General features: G+C 39.6%; 2 protein-coding genes across 3 annotated transcripts in view; one reads left to right on the top strand and one right to left on the bottom strand.

Annotated features, from left to right (window-relative positions):
* NPR3 (natriuretic peptide receptor 3) overlaps window positions 1–15,219 on the bottom strand; it is a 66,292-nt gene that overhangs the window by 25,167 nt on the left and 25,906 nt on the right. The window lies entirely within an intron of this gene.
* LOC308616180 (coiled-coil domain-containing protein 167-like) lies at window positions 10,164–10,598 on the top strand. The gene has a single exon (XM_081232341.1). It carries the CDS (start codon window positions 10,275–10,277, stop codon window positions 10,566–10,568), a length of 294 nt encoding a protein of 97 aa, XP_081088467.1. The 5' UTR covers window positions 10,164–10,274; the 3' UTR covers window positions 10,569–10,598.

The raw sequence follows: 15,219 nt of genomic DNA, 5'->3' as shown, positions 1-15,219 counted from the left end.
CAGGGGACATGGGTTCGATCCCTGGTCTGGGAAGATCTCACGTGCTTCACAACAACGAAGCCCGTGCACCACAACTACTGAGCCTGCACTCTAGAGCCCGTGAACCACAACTACTGAGCCCGTGCGCCACAACTATTGAAGCCTGTGCGCAAGAGCCCATGTTCCGCAACAAGAGAAGCCACCGCGATGAGAAGCCCGGGCAACGAAGAGTAGCACCCGCTCGCCGCAACTAGAGAAAACCTGTGTGCAGCAAAGAAGACCCAACACAGCCAAAAATAAATAAATAAAAATTTTTTAAAAAAGAAGAGAGAGGGACACGGTGGCTGATGCCTTTTTTTTTTTTTTTTTTTTTTTAAAAAAAGATTTCTAGAACCTTATAAAATGAAGCAAGTTCTCTCCAGGGGGGAAATCAGATGATAAAGACTAATCCAAAATAATTTCCTACAGCTTAAGCCACTTTCGAATTTCATAACCAGGAAGGGGTTGGGCCCCCAGCAATATATTATTCTAGTTCCTCCCTTTTAAAAATTGGCTGGACCTCAGAAAGGATGCCATTTGACACTGCTGCTGCACACTGCTCACAGGGCCACAGAGATGTTCTGCTCTCTGCAGCTGGGGCTGTTTTCTTCGGACACTATCAGTCAAAGTGCTTAAGCTTCGAAAACCCTTTACAATCATTCTTCATAACTTCCAAGAGCAACCTGGTGTGCTTTTCTCCATTTTACAGATTAACGTCTTCGGCACACAAGGTGGCATGCCCCCGGGTCATCGATTGTTTTAATGCCTATCAATTAACATTTACTGAACCCTACCTTGGGCTCCTCTGCCATATCGACTCACACGGACAGAAGCATCAATGGCCAGGCCTTATGAACCCAACTCTGCCCATGGACTTTCAAAACTGTGGCTGCAGTCAGCATCAAACACCAAGAGTCCTCTGTTAGTGCAGCGGCCAACGAAGCCGACGGGGCCCATCGGCCTCCCTCCCGTCTTCCAAGCTGGAAGCCTGAACACGTGGGCACTCCTTTCTGGTTCCTGTCAAATTACGTGAAATGAAGCCATTTTGCTGCTGCTCTATTAGTAAAATGCAAAGCTTCATGTAAGTTTAGAAAGTACCACGCTGCTCTAGCCACAGGGTGACCTGACTAAATAAATGTTTCCTGAGCAGAGCTCTCTGGCAGAAAGACTAAAGCCTGGCATTTGAAGGACTCACTCATATCCTCCATGGAACAGAAAAGTATCACCTTTAGGTTTACTTACGTTGTCTTCCTTTTCCAGGTTCCTCCTTTAAATGAAATGTCCTGGTAAAGCTAATCTACCAAACCCCCAATATCTTTGTGGAAATGAGCTCCTCACCAAGTGGACAAAGAAGGATGCTGAGGTCCCCAGAGCACAGAGATGTTGGACGGGAGGAGAAAGGCAGAAAAAAGAACTCTGAGCTTTCATCGTCTACAGTTTTGCCCCGTGCTTCTTCACTTATGCTAATGGGTATAATTGTGCCAGCTGATGTATGTTCTTTCTGCAAGCTGAACTGGTAATGAACTGGTCTCTAGTCCATATTTTAAGTGACCTGACTCTTCTAGAAAGAATGTGCTTCCGCTGTAAAGAGTTTGGCCAAATGCGTGAAACGCCCTTCTACTCCATTCAGTGACGATACAGGAAGAAAAACAAAGGAAAATAGCTTGGCTTTTGGATTGTGAAACTTATTTCCACACTGCATTGCTATTTTAGTCATGCGCATTTGAGTACATTGTCACCATTATTGCAAAATATCTTTCTAACTGAAACTACATCGCCACACATAATGGAAAAAAAATGCAGTGATTGTCTTTTGAAAGGTCAAAATGAAGCCTACTGCTTGGAAAAATCATGTCTCATAGGTGCTGTGGATCTTCCTTGAACATTTTCCACTTGCACCAGTTCAACAGCATTTTTGCAGTTAATAAATCCACACCTGCCAATAGGTAGAAATCACAAGCAAATGGATACCTATTTACAATCAAACAAAAATACTTTAGCCAGGAGATTCCCAAGTTTTTTTTACTATTCTAATTTAGCACAACTAAAGCTATTTAAAAGTTACAGAAATAAACAATTTTAAAACATTTTTCCCTTTTATGTCAAGAAAGTGAAATTGATGTATTTTTTTAGATTTCAGTACATCTTTATTTAAATGTGCTTTGAAAGCCGACTGATATTTCTTTAGCTAGAAAATAAAAGAATGGCCTTTAAAAAGCCATTCCTCTTGCAGTCCTTATTCTGCCTGATTACATCTTCCTAATAAAACTAATCTTATTAACATGTTGGTATGTGAACGCATTACTTTTCTGTTGTTAAAAGCCAACTTGTGGTTTGCTTTGATTCTTTCAAATACAATTAGCAAAGCCCTCCAGTGCCTGAAAGGGCCTTTTCATTTGGACAAATTATTCCCTGGCTGACTTTAAAGAAAGGGGGTGAGGGCACAGGGCAGGGTGGTGTTGGGGGGATTCTCCTATTCTGATGCAGCTCTGGCAGACACAAAAGGCTGCCTGTGCACACCCTCACCAGAAGTGGGGCAAATACTGCTTGTGTCCGCTGCATTTTTTTTTTCTCTTTCATTGGTTTTACTGAAGAGCTAACTGAAAATTTTCAGTAAGAGTATCCAGTTCCAATTAAATGATATTATATAAGACAATAAGGGGGGAAGTGCCCGGCCAAGATTTCACTGATGAGCTGATAACTTCTCAACTGATATCACCTCCCACACTGCATCTGTGCAAAACCAGTGTCAAAACACAAGCTGGATTAGACAGCTTTACTGCTGGGCCTTCCCCTCATTGAAGGAAATGAGAGTGTTGTTTTTCAACATTTTGGACTTTCCAAAATGTAATGCCTGGCCTATCTAAACAATGTTTTATTAAACCTTGTCTCTTTTCAAATACTGTGACTAGATAAGCTGCAGGCTCCAGGCTCCCATTTCGTTTTTGAGTGTCAGAGGGAAACCTGGGAGGGAGGGATGGCCCAATACACATCCCACCTCCCTAACAATTCTGCTGTGCATCAGACACTGCCGGAATATTTGTTTAATTAGTTAAATTTTCAACTTTTAAATAAGGAGAAAAAGCAAGCTACGGGTGGCCTGCTAACCTCAAATGAGCAAATATCCAAGGTTATAAAATCACCTCCTGCTCAGAATACCTGGTTAGAAATAAAAACAGCATTTACCAAATTCTACCCCAAGTCAAGAACAGAGGTCGCATTAAGAAGTATGAAACTGAATTTGAAAGCCAGAGTACCAAGGATGAAGTATTATTTCATTAAAAAAAAAGGATTCTGCACATTCTCTATAACTAAAACACCTTTCTTTAACAACAACATCAAAAAGCCATCTCTGAGATTAACTGGAGAAATACTTTTTTAAAAAATGCATCTAAACCACTCTTAAAAAACAGGCTTTAATTTTGTGTTTGCAAAACGACACTTGCAGCTGGATCCCTGCAAATGCAAATTGGACGCAGAACATTGCAATTACTTAGTTTGTGTACACAAAGATGAGTTTTGCATATACAAAGGGTTTCAGGCTGCAGAATGGTGACCAGTCTGGAGCTGAAGAAAAGTTGGTCCTTTGTATTTTAAAGCTGGAGTAACGAAAATTTCCAAGAGACTTTTATGATGTAATGTTATAAGCAGCAGAATACTTTACTGGAATAAAATCCTCCTAAAATGCAGGTGGGTGGGTTGTGATGATTGTTACATTGTGATTTTTCAATAAAGCGTAAGTAAATTCCATATCCAGATATTGACAATGAAATAGCAACATCTAAATTAAGACTAAAGTTAGAAAAACACTTTCAACATATAATAACAGAAACCTGGGAATGGGAAAGCCCCTTGAGGTGGTGGCCCCAATCTCTGGTTTTACAACAGAGGAAGCCCTAAGAAGTAAAGAGACCCAGGCAAGGACCTTCTCAGCCCAAGTCCAGGGTCAGGAGCTCTGCCTTCTCGCCTACAGCTCCTTTCCCAGCTGGATTGCCTTTGGTTCTAGAATAATGCTGTCTGCAACATTGGAGATTACTAGGGAACAGATCCTATTCAGAGGAGATGGTCTCTACTACCCAAGGTTGCACTGGAAGGTGACTGAGTCCCATGTTGGAACCCTCTATACAAGTTTATGTCTTCCAATGTTTTCACTTTTTTCTGAAGTATTTTATTGTACAATAAGAGAGTCCTAAGAGATTCTAGAAAGGGTGCAAAATTGCTACCACTGCAATGTGATAAATAACCCACCAGGACACAAACAGTTCCAATTATTTTTATGTAAATATTCCATTTTTTAACCTTAAAACTTAGCTTTTTAAAAAATCCACTTTAGAACCTAAACTTCTACTTACACTGGCAACAGGATTCCTAGATGATATTCCTATATGTGTTCCTTTTTCAAATGACACTGGCATAAGAGCTATATTAGAAGAAACAGTTTAGCCCTGGACATAAAGTAAAATAAACTCTTCAAACACTAGTATGAAAAACCTGTAAAAGAACAAGCCTTTTCTTAGTGAGTATATATTATTGTTAATGTATGTTGCTTCTGTACAACTGCTTTTGAAGAATCACAGAGGGCAGGCATATCTGTGAGGGCAAGAAAGAAAGCACTGAGCTAATAAATCAAGATTAAGTAGCCACTAGAAGAGAAACTGTAACCAAGTGGGAATTTCTAAAGGAGCAAGAACATTCTGGACTAAAATAAATACACTGACCCCTCTTTCAAACACACACTCTGTCTCTCTTTTCCTCTTCCTTCTTTGCTTTGAATATAACTAGATTACCACAACCACCACCACCCTCCAAAAATAAAGATGGCACCACCATCTCTGCATACTTGCATGGTACTGAGAGACTTCAGTAAGTCACAACCATTGAAACATACTTTCCCTGCAAAATCCCCACTAAAATGACAATGAAATTTTTAAGATGTAAATTTATAAGTTGAAAGAGTACAGGAAGTAAATAGTAGATGAGGAAAGTCAAAAAATTTTTGAAAGTTGGAAAGGGGTAAGTGACTCAATAGACCTGAGAAACCTAAATCCAAGTGTGCATGGGAGCATGACAGGGAATTCCAACAAGAAGCAAAGAACTCCAGTCCAGAGGCTCTAAACTGGAGACACTAGTTACCTCTGGAGGTAGGGATGCAGTGGGGTTGGAAATACTGGGATTAGTTGAAAATCTGTACAAGAAGCACTTAAATGTCAGATCCCCCACCCCCAAGCCTTAAACAGAGAAGAAACTGTCCCTTCCTATCCAGGCAGAAGACAGCAGATTTATTGTCTGAATATGTTGACACAAAGATCCAACTGGGAGGGTACAAGGCACAGCTGGAGGTTGGGTGAAGCATAATGCTGAAAATTGAGGTGTAAGTGAAAAGTCCTCAGTCCTAAAGGTGAGAGTCCTCCCTTTCTAGGATCCCAGAATGTAGGGCAGGCTTATGACTCTCAAGAAGTTATTTGGAGGAGTATTTATTGAAACTGACCAGCCTAAGAGAAACAACCCTCACATAATCATATTTGGGATAACCCTTTGAAAAAGCCAACTTGACATGTTATTACCGTACAATAAAGTCCACCACTAGACAAGTTCCCATGCACACAGAACTTAGATAAGGATTACCAACAGTTTAAGAAAAGCTATAATATGAAAGAGAAAGAATTCAAAATGAATATTTTTAGAAAGGAATTTGAAAGAAATAAGTGAGCAGGAAGTAAAAGAAAACTTTTTTAAAATCTCAACAAATATGAAATATCTGCAATTATGTGAAGCACCTTTATTATATGTGCCCTTAGAAAGAAAAAATTATGACAGCCCACCAATTATAAAATGAATCTCAACTTTAGATGAGTTAAAATGTGAACGAAGTATATTCTAGAACTGATGAAAGAGTATACTCAGGAAAAGAAGACATTGCATCCAGGAAACAAGGTGTGTGTTATTTTTTAAAAAGAGAGGCACTCAGAGAACAAAAAAGAGGTCTTGTAAATTAAAAAGATGATATCAAAAATTAAAAATTCAATAGACAAGTTGGAAGATAAAGTTGTGGCAATCACAGAAAATAAAAGAAGTTGAAAGAGTTGAAAAAATGGGGGAACCCAAGGAGAAACACTCCAAGACACATATTAATCAAACTAACAAAAATTAAATTCAAAGAAAAAATATTAAAAGCAGCAAGGGAAAAGCAAAAAGTAACATACAAGGGAATCCCCATAAAGTTTTCAGCTGATTTTTCAGCAGAAACTCTGCAGACCAGAAGGGAGTGGCAGGATATATTTAAAGTAATGAAAGGGGAAAACCTACAACCAAGATTACTCTACCCGGCAAGGATCTCATTCAGATTCAATGGAGAAATCAAAAGCTTTACAGACAAGCAAAAGCTAAGAGAATTCAGTGTCACCAAATCAGCCTTACAACAAATGCTAAAGGAACTTCTCTAGGCGGGAAACACAAAATAAGTAAAAGACCTACAAAAACAAACCCAAAACAATAAAGAAAATGTTAATAGGAACATACATATCGATAATTACCTTAAATGTAAACAGATTATATGCTCCAACCAAAAGACACAGACTGGCCAAACGGATACAAAAACAAGACCTATATATATGCTGCCTGCAAGAGACCCACTTCAGACCTGGGGACCCATACAGACAAAGTGAGGGGATGGAAAAGGATATTCCATGCAAATGGAAATCAAAAGAAAGCTGGAGTGGCAATACTCATATCAGATAAACTAGACTTTAAAATAAAGACTGTCACAGAGACAAGGAAGGACACTACATAATGATCAAGGGATCCATCCAAGAAGACATAACAATTATAAATATTTATGCATGCAACATAGGAGCACCTCAATACATAAGGCAAATGCTAACAGCCATAAAAGAGGAAATTGACAGTAACACAATAATAGTGGGGGACTTTAACACCCCACTTACACCAATGGACAGATCATCCAGACAGAAAATAAATAAGGAAACACAAGCTTTAAATGACACAATAGACCAGATAGACTTAATTGACATTTATAGGACATTCCATCCCAAAGCAGCAGAATACAATTTCTTCTCAAGTGCACACAGCACATTCTCCAAGATAGATCATATCTTGGGTCACAAATGAAGTTTCAGCAAATTTAAGAAAATTGAAATCATATCAAGCATCTTTTCTGACCACAACGCTGTGAGATTAGAAATCAATTACAGGGGGAAAAAAGCCGTAAAAAAAAACACAAACATATAGAGGCTAAACAATATGCTACTAAATAGCCAAGAGATCACTGATGAAATCAAAAAATATATACAAACAAATGACAATGAAAACACAATGACCCAAAACCTATGGGGTGCAGCAAAAGCAGTCCTAAGAGGGAAGATTAGAGCAATTCAATCCTACCTTAAGAAACAAGAAAAATCTCAAATAAACAACCTAACCTTACACCTAAAGCAATTAGAGAAAAAGAACAAACAAAACCCAAAGTTAGTAGAAGGAAACAAATCATAAAAATCAGAGCAGAAATTAATGAAATAGAAACAAAGAAAACAATAGCAAAAATCAATGAAACTAAAAGCTGGTTCTTTTTATTCTTCAATTTGTTAATATGGTGTATCACATTGATTGATTTGCATATACTGAAGAATCCTTGCACCCCTGTCCTTCAAAACTAAGGTGAAATTCAACAAAGAAGGAGATTTGATATCCAAGAAAAAGAGGATCTAGTACAGGAGAGAACTAAAGGTTGATATTCAAGAAAGCAATTACTCTAAACTAGAGCAGGAAGACAAAGGGGGGAAAAAAGAAACATCATTATCCAAAATTTTTGGCTGAGGGAATAAGAATGAAATAGTGAGAATTACATGGAAGCAAATAAAAAACCAAGGACATTACTAACTGCAGAAAAAACAAAAAGCTAGGCAGGAAAAGAAATGTAATCATAGAACACTACATGATTCAGTTGTAAATACATACACATATACATATATATGCATGTCATAATAATAAAAGCTCTATTTTTTTAGCTTCAAATTTTATTTTGTGACTATACCTTTAACGAAAAATTATGTCACAAAATATTGGGAGGATGGGAGGAAAAAGAAGTATTGGTAGAGGAAGAGTGTATAAAGGAGCTAAATCTTTTTCCATTTTACAAAATCACAAAATAATATCAAAATTTTTAATATTTGAAACATCCATATAAATAAGCTATTTAGAAATATAAAGGGTTTCCCTTTATATTGGCAGAGGCCACTAAAAACGTTAAGGATTATGGCCTCCAAAGAATGGGAGTCAGGAGCGGAGAAGAGTAGAATGGGAGACTTGTGTTTGTCTTAACTCTCAGAGTATCATGAATTTATTTTTAATTCAGTGTGGGTCTTCTTTCATTGTACTCAATCTAGAAAATCATGTATTGTTTTGATTTAAACAACTACAACATCAAGGAAAGAGGGTGAGCTTCACCCAAGGGCAGAGCCAACTGCTAAAGGGCCAGCCAGTGAATGGGTCTCAGAAGTGCCAAACACAATAGGAGAATGGGGCAAAGCCAAGAGTGGGATTTACAGGACCGAGCAGTCAGAGCAGCTGCCAGAGGGGAAAAGAGGTCTCCAACATTGGCTCAGTCTAACCTGAGAAATAGTAGCTGGGACAAATTTAAGTCTACCTCTTAAAGACATTATGTGAAAACACTGGTAGTTGTAAAGACTGGACTGACTCCCTAGTTCAGAATGAAGGAATAAATAAATGAATTAGTATCTCTTTCATCTCAGAAATAAAATGAATGGTTTTAGAATATAAGATTAAAAAATATTAGAGCATTCAGGTGTCTCTTCATTTTCTTCCAGGGGAGTGATTTTTCAACGCAGCACTGCTTGCACAATGTTGTACCCTATCCATAGGAATAAATAGGGCTCGGGGCAGTAACTGATTAAATGGTATGCTGACTAACCCTGGTCTAGTTCAATGATTCTTACCTTTTTGTGACATTGACCCCATTAAAAATCAGATGAAGGGTGCTGACCCCTCTCTCCAGAAATATACACATGTGCACTTACATACAAAATTTTGCACAGAATGGTAAAGAGTTAATGCCCCCTAACTCAGGAAACCCTCATCCACTTAAAGAGGTCACGGAAAGTTGGATGAATTTGGAGGGAGCCTCCTACTAAAGAACTAAGTGAACCCACTCCACCGTGTTTGATTTCATTTCTCTAGAAACATGGATATTTTCACACATGTGCCGCATTTGCTCTACTGCAAGATAAACTGTCCAGACTTGTGTGAATGCCATCAGTGTGTCAGAGTGCTGACACTGAAGTGAATGATGTTTCAGATCCATGCTGGCACAGGAATGCAGCTCTTGTAGCCTCCCAGAGCTCATGGCCATGGATATTTATATACTTGCTCAAGTATTTTTAGGTGATGAAGATCCCACCCAAGATGGGACCATTACATGATCCAGGATCAAGTTCACAGCCATGGTCCCTGGGGTGCTCAATAAACATCATCTGCTGATTTAGGAAATGGTGGTTTACACTTCAGAAGAAAACAGGCAAAAGAGATTGCTGCAGATGGAGAGGAGACAGAGTCCTAGCCGGACTTTGTCAAGTATGTGAAAGAGTAAAGAGAAACTGATATCTTAAAAGTGTGTATTCGGGGCTTCCCTGGTGGCGCAGTGGTTGAGAGTCCGCCTGCCAATGCAGGGGACGCGGGTTCCTGCCCCGGTCCGGGAAGATCCCACATGCCGCGGAGCGGCTGGGCCCATGAGCCATGGCCGCTGAGCCTGCGCGTCCGGAGCCTGTGCTCCACAACGGGAGAGGCCACAACAGTGAGAGGCCCGTGTACCGCAAAAAAAAAAAAAAAAAATTGTGTATTTGGGCAGGCAGGGGGCAGGGAAAGGAAGGAAGTGCTCCTGCCTGTGCCGCCTGCCGGGCTCACTTGTAGGGCCTGAGACACTTAATCTTCGGGTCATGGGTTTGCCCCCATATTGGGCACATTGTTGTTAAAAAGGTCAGACTGATGTAGTGGATAAAGAAAGCCACTGACCAGGAGTCAGGGGATGCAACTAATCTTGGCTTGGCCACCACACAGCGCATTCTAAAACCAAATACCAGTGCTCTAGAATTGGAACCATTCGGTGGCAGAGGCCAAACAGCTCCATCCAGACACCCTGGAATGAGAGCCACTGCACATGTGGGTGACCCAATATAAACCACCAGAGAGCGTCCAATAATGACTCCGGGAACCCGGCAAGTAACATGACTAAAAAGAAGCTGGAGAATCTGGGCATCGCTCTAGAGATCGATGGGCTGTTGAAGAAGCTGTCACAACGTCGGAGAGACCTGGAGGCTGTGAACTCCAGGCTCTATGGGGCGAAGCTGAGCTCAGAGGCCAGGAGGTCTCTGGAGAAGGAGAAAAGCAGCCTGATGAACAAAACCTCCAACTATGAGAAGGAGCTGCAGTTGCTTCGGCAGGAGAACCGGAAGAACATGCTGCCGTCTGGGGCCATCTTCCTCCTTCGGACCCTCATCTACGCCTACTGGACTCTGTGAGCCTGAGATTTCTCCAGTCAGCACAGGCTTCCCCTCAGCTCTGTGGTCACGGCCAAGCAGGCCCGTCAAGCCTCAAGAGGACCAAGGTACAAGGGCCATTTCTGCCTGACCCAGACATCGGAGCAGGGCTTCCTGTCGGCCCAGCCCCTCTCGCCTCCCGTTCCTGCTGTGGGGCTTGAGTCTCCAGAAGGACTTTGTGCTCGCTTAGCCCAAGGGAAAGGCAATAAAGACCACCCTGGCTGCAAAACAAAACCCCACCAGAGGAGGCTAGACAGACACTTGGCAAGCACTTGTCTGAGCCACGCTGGGAGTCCCACTGATATTTGACGGCCTCTCCAGTGGGGCTTTACTTCTAACTTTAGATTTCTGATGCCACCCACTAGAAGGTCTTCAGAATCCCCACTGGAAAAACCCATTACTAGCCCCCAGTACCATCTCCCACAGTATAAATGGACTTGAACTCCTGGCTTTGTGTACCTGATAAGGTCTAAGTACAGGACTCTGTCACCACCCAGCATTGTTGTACTGACTGCAATATAGTGGTTACATTTGGAAAAGCCACCTCACCTCCCTGGGCCTCAGTTTCCACCACTGTACAGGAAGGGGCTTGGATTTGATGTCTTCTGGTCCAATAATAACCCCCAATAATAAGCCTAATAATAATAGCTTACATTTATTGGCTGCGTCCTATGTGCCAAGCATACAGTAAGGGGGATGCAAGAATGAACAGAAACAGACATGGTTGCTGCTCTCATGGAACTTACTCTCTGGCAAAGGAGGCCAAGACTAACTTTAAAAAATCCCATACACAGACGTGGTTACAACCAGAGAGGCATGCTATGATAGAAAGGAGCAGAGTGTGTGAGATTCGTCTGGAGTGTCAGGAAAAAACCTCCTGAGAAAGTGGTATTTGAGTCAACATCTGAAGGATGAGTAGGGGTGCTGGGGAGGACATTGACATGCAGAAGCCTCATATACATTGGTCACATTGGTCTGGAATATGAGAAACAAAAGTAAGAGAAATAATGGCTACCATGTATTGAATATTTACTTAGTGCCTGGCATTGTGTTCAATATTATTTATATACAATGCTTGAGTTCTTTCAGTGACCTTGTCAGTTAAAAATTATTTATCCCCATTTTAGAGTCAGCAAACTAAGGCACAGTTTCAGAAACATGCTCAAGACCAAAACAGTAAGACGCAGAGCTAGGTCTGTGAAACCCCAAGCCTGCACACTTAGCCATTAGGCTATACCACCTCCCAATATAATGGGCCCTATTAAAAGATGATGCATCAGAATAGATTAGGTTTCCAAATATACTTTTAAAAATACTATTATAGTACCCATAGGAATGGCAGAGACACTGTCATAGATACATATGGTAATAATGAGACAATTACAGTACATGCAATACCCAGAGCCCCAATGATAGCTCAGCCCTAAGCAATCTTATTTTCCATCGCATCGCACACATGTACCCACCCAACTACCCACCAGAGATGAGTGAAACAGGAGTGGACTTCCAACCCAGAGAGCCTAATATACAGGCTGCCAATAGCCTTTGAGACAACCCAGCATGGAAAGCTCCACCAAGGCAAACTTGTACAGGTTCAACCACAATTATATTCTCCAAGGTATGAACTGGGAAATAGAGGAGTTCAAGACTTGGTATAGAGAAAGAGCAGAGTTATTCCAGGAATGCAGAGATTATTAAAGTTAGAAAACTCTAGTAATGAAGGTGGTTCAAAGATACAAATGTCCAATTATAAGATAAATATCAATACATTCCAGGGATGAGATGTACAGCAAGATGACCATAGTCAACAATACTGTATTGTATATTTGAAACTTACTAAGATAGTAGATTTTTATAGTTCTCATCACCAGAAAAAAAATTTGTTTGTAACTATGTGAGATGATCAATGTTAACCAAAATTATCATGGTGATCATTTCTCAATATATACAAATATCAAATCCTTATGTTGTACTTACACTTATACAATGTTATATGTCAGTTATATCTCAATAAAACTGGGGTTCAGGGAGAAAACCCTGGTAATGCAACTCACCACATTATAACAGAATAAAGAAAAAATATGATTATTTCCATAGATGTAGAAAACGCATTTGATAATATTCAAACACCCCAACCTACACAGGTGATAAAATTCCACAGAACTGAATACCCACACACATGCACATACACACATAAGTACAAACAAAATTGAGGAAATGTGAGTAAAATTAGTGCATTGTATCAGTGTCAATATCCTGGTTGTGATCTTACATATAGTTTTCCAAAGTGTTACCACTGGGGAAAACTAGGCACTATATACGAGGAATGTCTCCATATTGCATCTTAAAACTGCATGTAAATTTGCACCCTTCTCAGTTAAAAAGTCACTTTAAAAAAAGAGAAGGCAAGAGTTGGAGATGAAGGTAGGGAGAAAGAGAGAAGGAGAGAGAGAAGAAGAGAGGGGGGAGAAACAAAGTAACATTAATAACAAAATTTGGTAAGCTTAAAATATATAATAATAATTTTATTAAAAAATACCATTGCCATTCCATCTTTCTAATGTTTCAGTATAGCCTTATAAAATTTTTTAAGCTCCAAATGTTTGCATCTTGACAAGATCCTAAGCTTTCCAAAGATGCCAACCACATGCTAATCTGATGACTGTGATACTAGCATACATGACATGGGGTCAAGAATATCATATAGTTTACAATGCCTACAATCAAAAGCTGTGTCCTGACACAGAGAACAGAAATGTGGTTGCCAAGGGGGAGGGGGGGGGAGGGATGGAGTGGGAGTTTGGGGTTAGCAGATGCAAACTAGTATATATAGGATGGATAAACAACAAGGTCCTACTGTAGAGCACAGGGAACTATATTCAATATCCTGTGATAAATCATAATGGAAAAGAGCATGAAAAAGAATATATACATGTATAACTGAATCACTTTGCTGTACAGCAGAAATTAACACAACATTGTAAATCAACTATACTTCAATTAAGAAAAAACCTGTGTCCAGATCCTTTCCTAATCTACATTATGTGAATCTTTATGTTTTCTGTGCTATTTTTGTTTCAGTTATCCTAATAAAGGGTATCATTTTGCCAGAACAGAACTTCACCAACAAATAAAAACAAATAAAAGAGAACTTCCACATCTAATAAAGACTCTTTCCCCAAAACCCCAAGTAAACATCACACTTAAATGGTGATATGAACAGATATGAAATCTGTTATATGCTCTTCACTTTAAAGTTCAGAACAAGGCAAGGATGCCCACTACCACTACTTATATTCAATACTGCATTGGGATCCTAGCCAGTATCATTAAAAGATTTAAGTTAATTAATTATACTTAATTTAATAGACAATGTAATTAAATATCTCTTAATTAAGCATGCTTAAAAGAAGAACTGAAAAGAAACAAAATTGTTACTATTCAAAGGTCTTGTGGTTGTTTAGAAAATGCATGGTAAAACTTTAGAATAGAGTCCACCAAAGTTGCTGGATTTGAGATCCAGTAACAAGGACTGAAGAGCTCACGATGGGTGTCACTAACAGAAATTCTAAGTAGATGAGACAACCCATTAGTACAAACAAGAGAAGCAGCAAGAATGAGGAAAGAGCTGAGGCTTAAGATGAAGACCACCAAGTCTTGTTATTCCGCTCCAGCATCTCCCGCTGCAGGAGATCAAGCTCTAGCCTCTGCGAGGCCCCGTATCTCCCTCTTCCACGATACTCACCACAACCACCTGTCTAAACTAACCTGATAAACAGCTGCAGTGGCACTCAAAAGAGCACAGCTAAAACACACATAACTATGAAAGACAGAATAAGTCATTATGAGGAACTCCAATTTCTACTTTACATTATCATTTTTATTTATTTATAAAATCCGTTTTAATGATCCCACCATCAGAGGGAAGCGATATTGTAATCTACAACTACAAATAATCTCTAAAGCAGCAGTATTTGGTTTGGAATGTATTATGGATCTTTATAGTAGGTACACCTTCCAGGGAGATTTTGCCTAGACTACCATTAAAATAAGATTTAATATTCTGAACACAGGATAATTAATGACCAAGAAGATGTACCTGATAGTGCAAAGGAATGCCAACTTTTGCCCACTAAGTCTCATAATGTTGGACGACCTGTACTGAAATACTTGAACTTCAACAACCTTAGGAAAGAAGTTAGACAAAAGGACACCATTTCTGAGTTTTTAAACCAGAAAATTAATATGAACCTAGCAAAGTAAAATAACATACAGTGGCATAGGTAAAAGACTTGGATGTTTTCAATATTGACATAGGCCACCTCTGGCAGAACTACTGAAGAGAACTACAATGTCCTTTGTGTCCTTTCACATTCCTGAGGCAAAAGATTTGGATGATGACAATACTATCATAGGTTTCTGTAAACTTGGGCTCTACTTCTTTCATAATTAAGAACACCCTGTCCAACATGGCAGCCACTGGTCACGTATCACTACTGAGCACTTGAACTGAATTAAGATACTCTGTAAGGGTAAAATACACTCTAGATTTCAAAGACTTCATACAAGAAAAAATATATACAATCTCAGTCGTAATTTTACATTGATTAAATGTTGAAATGATTTTTTTTCT

The sequence above is a fragment of the Mesoplodon bidens genome (assembly GCF_964165515.1).
Source record: "Mesoplodon bidens genome assembly, chromosome: 4".
In the NCBI taxonomy this organism is placed as follows: Eukaryota; Metazoa; Chordata; class Mammalia; order Artiodactyla; family Ziphiidae; genus Mesoplodon; species Mesoplodon bidens.
Note: the sequence above shows the minus strand (reverse complement) of the source record. Positions and strands in the feature narration are given on the sequence as shown.

Coding starts and splice junctions, on each gene's coding strand:
- LOC308616180 (XM_081232341.1), top strand. CDS start 10,275: ATGACTAAAAAGAAGCTGGAGAATCTGGGCATCGCTCTAGAGATCGAT.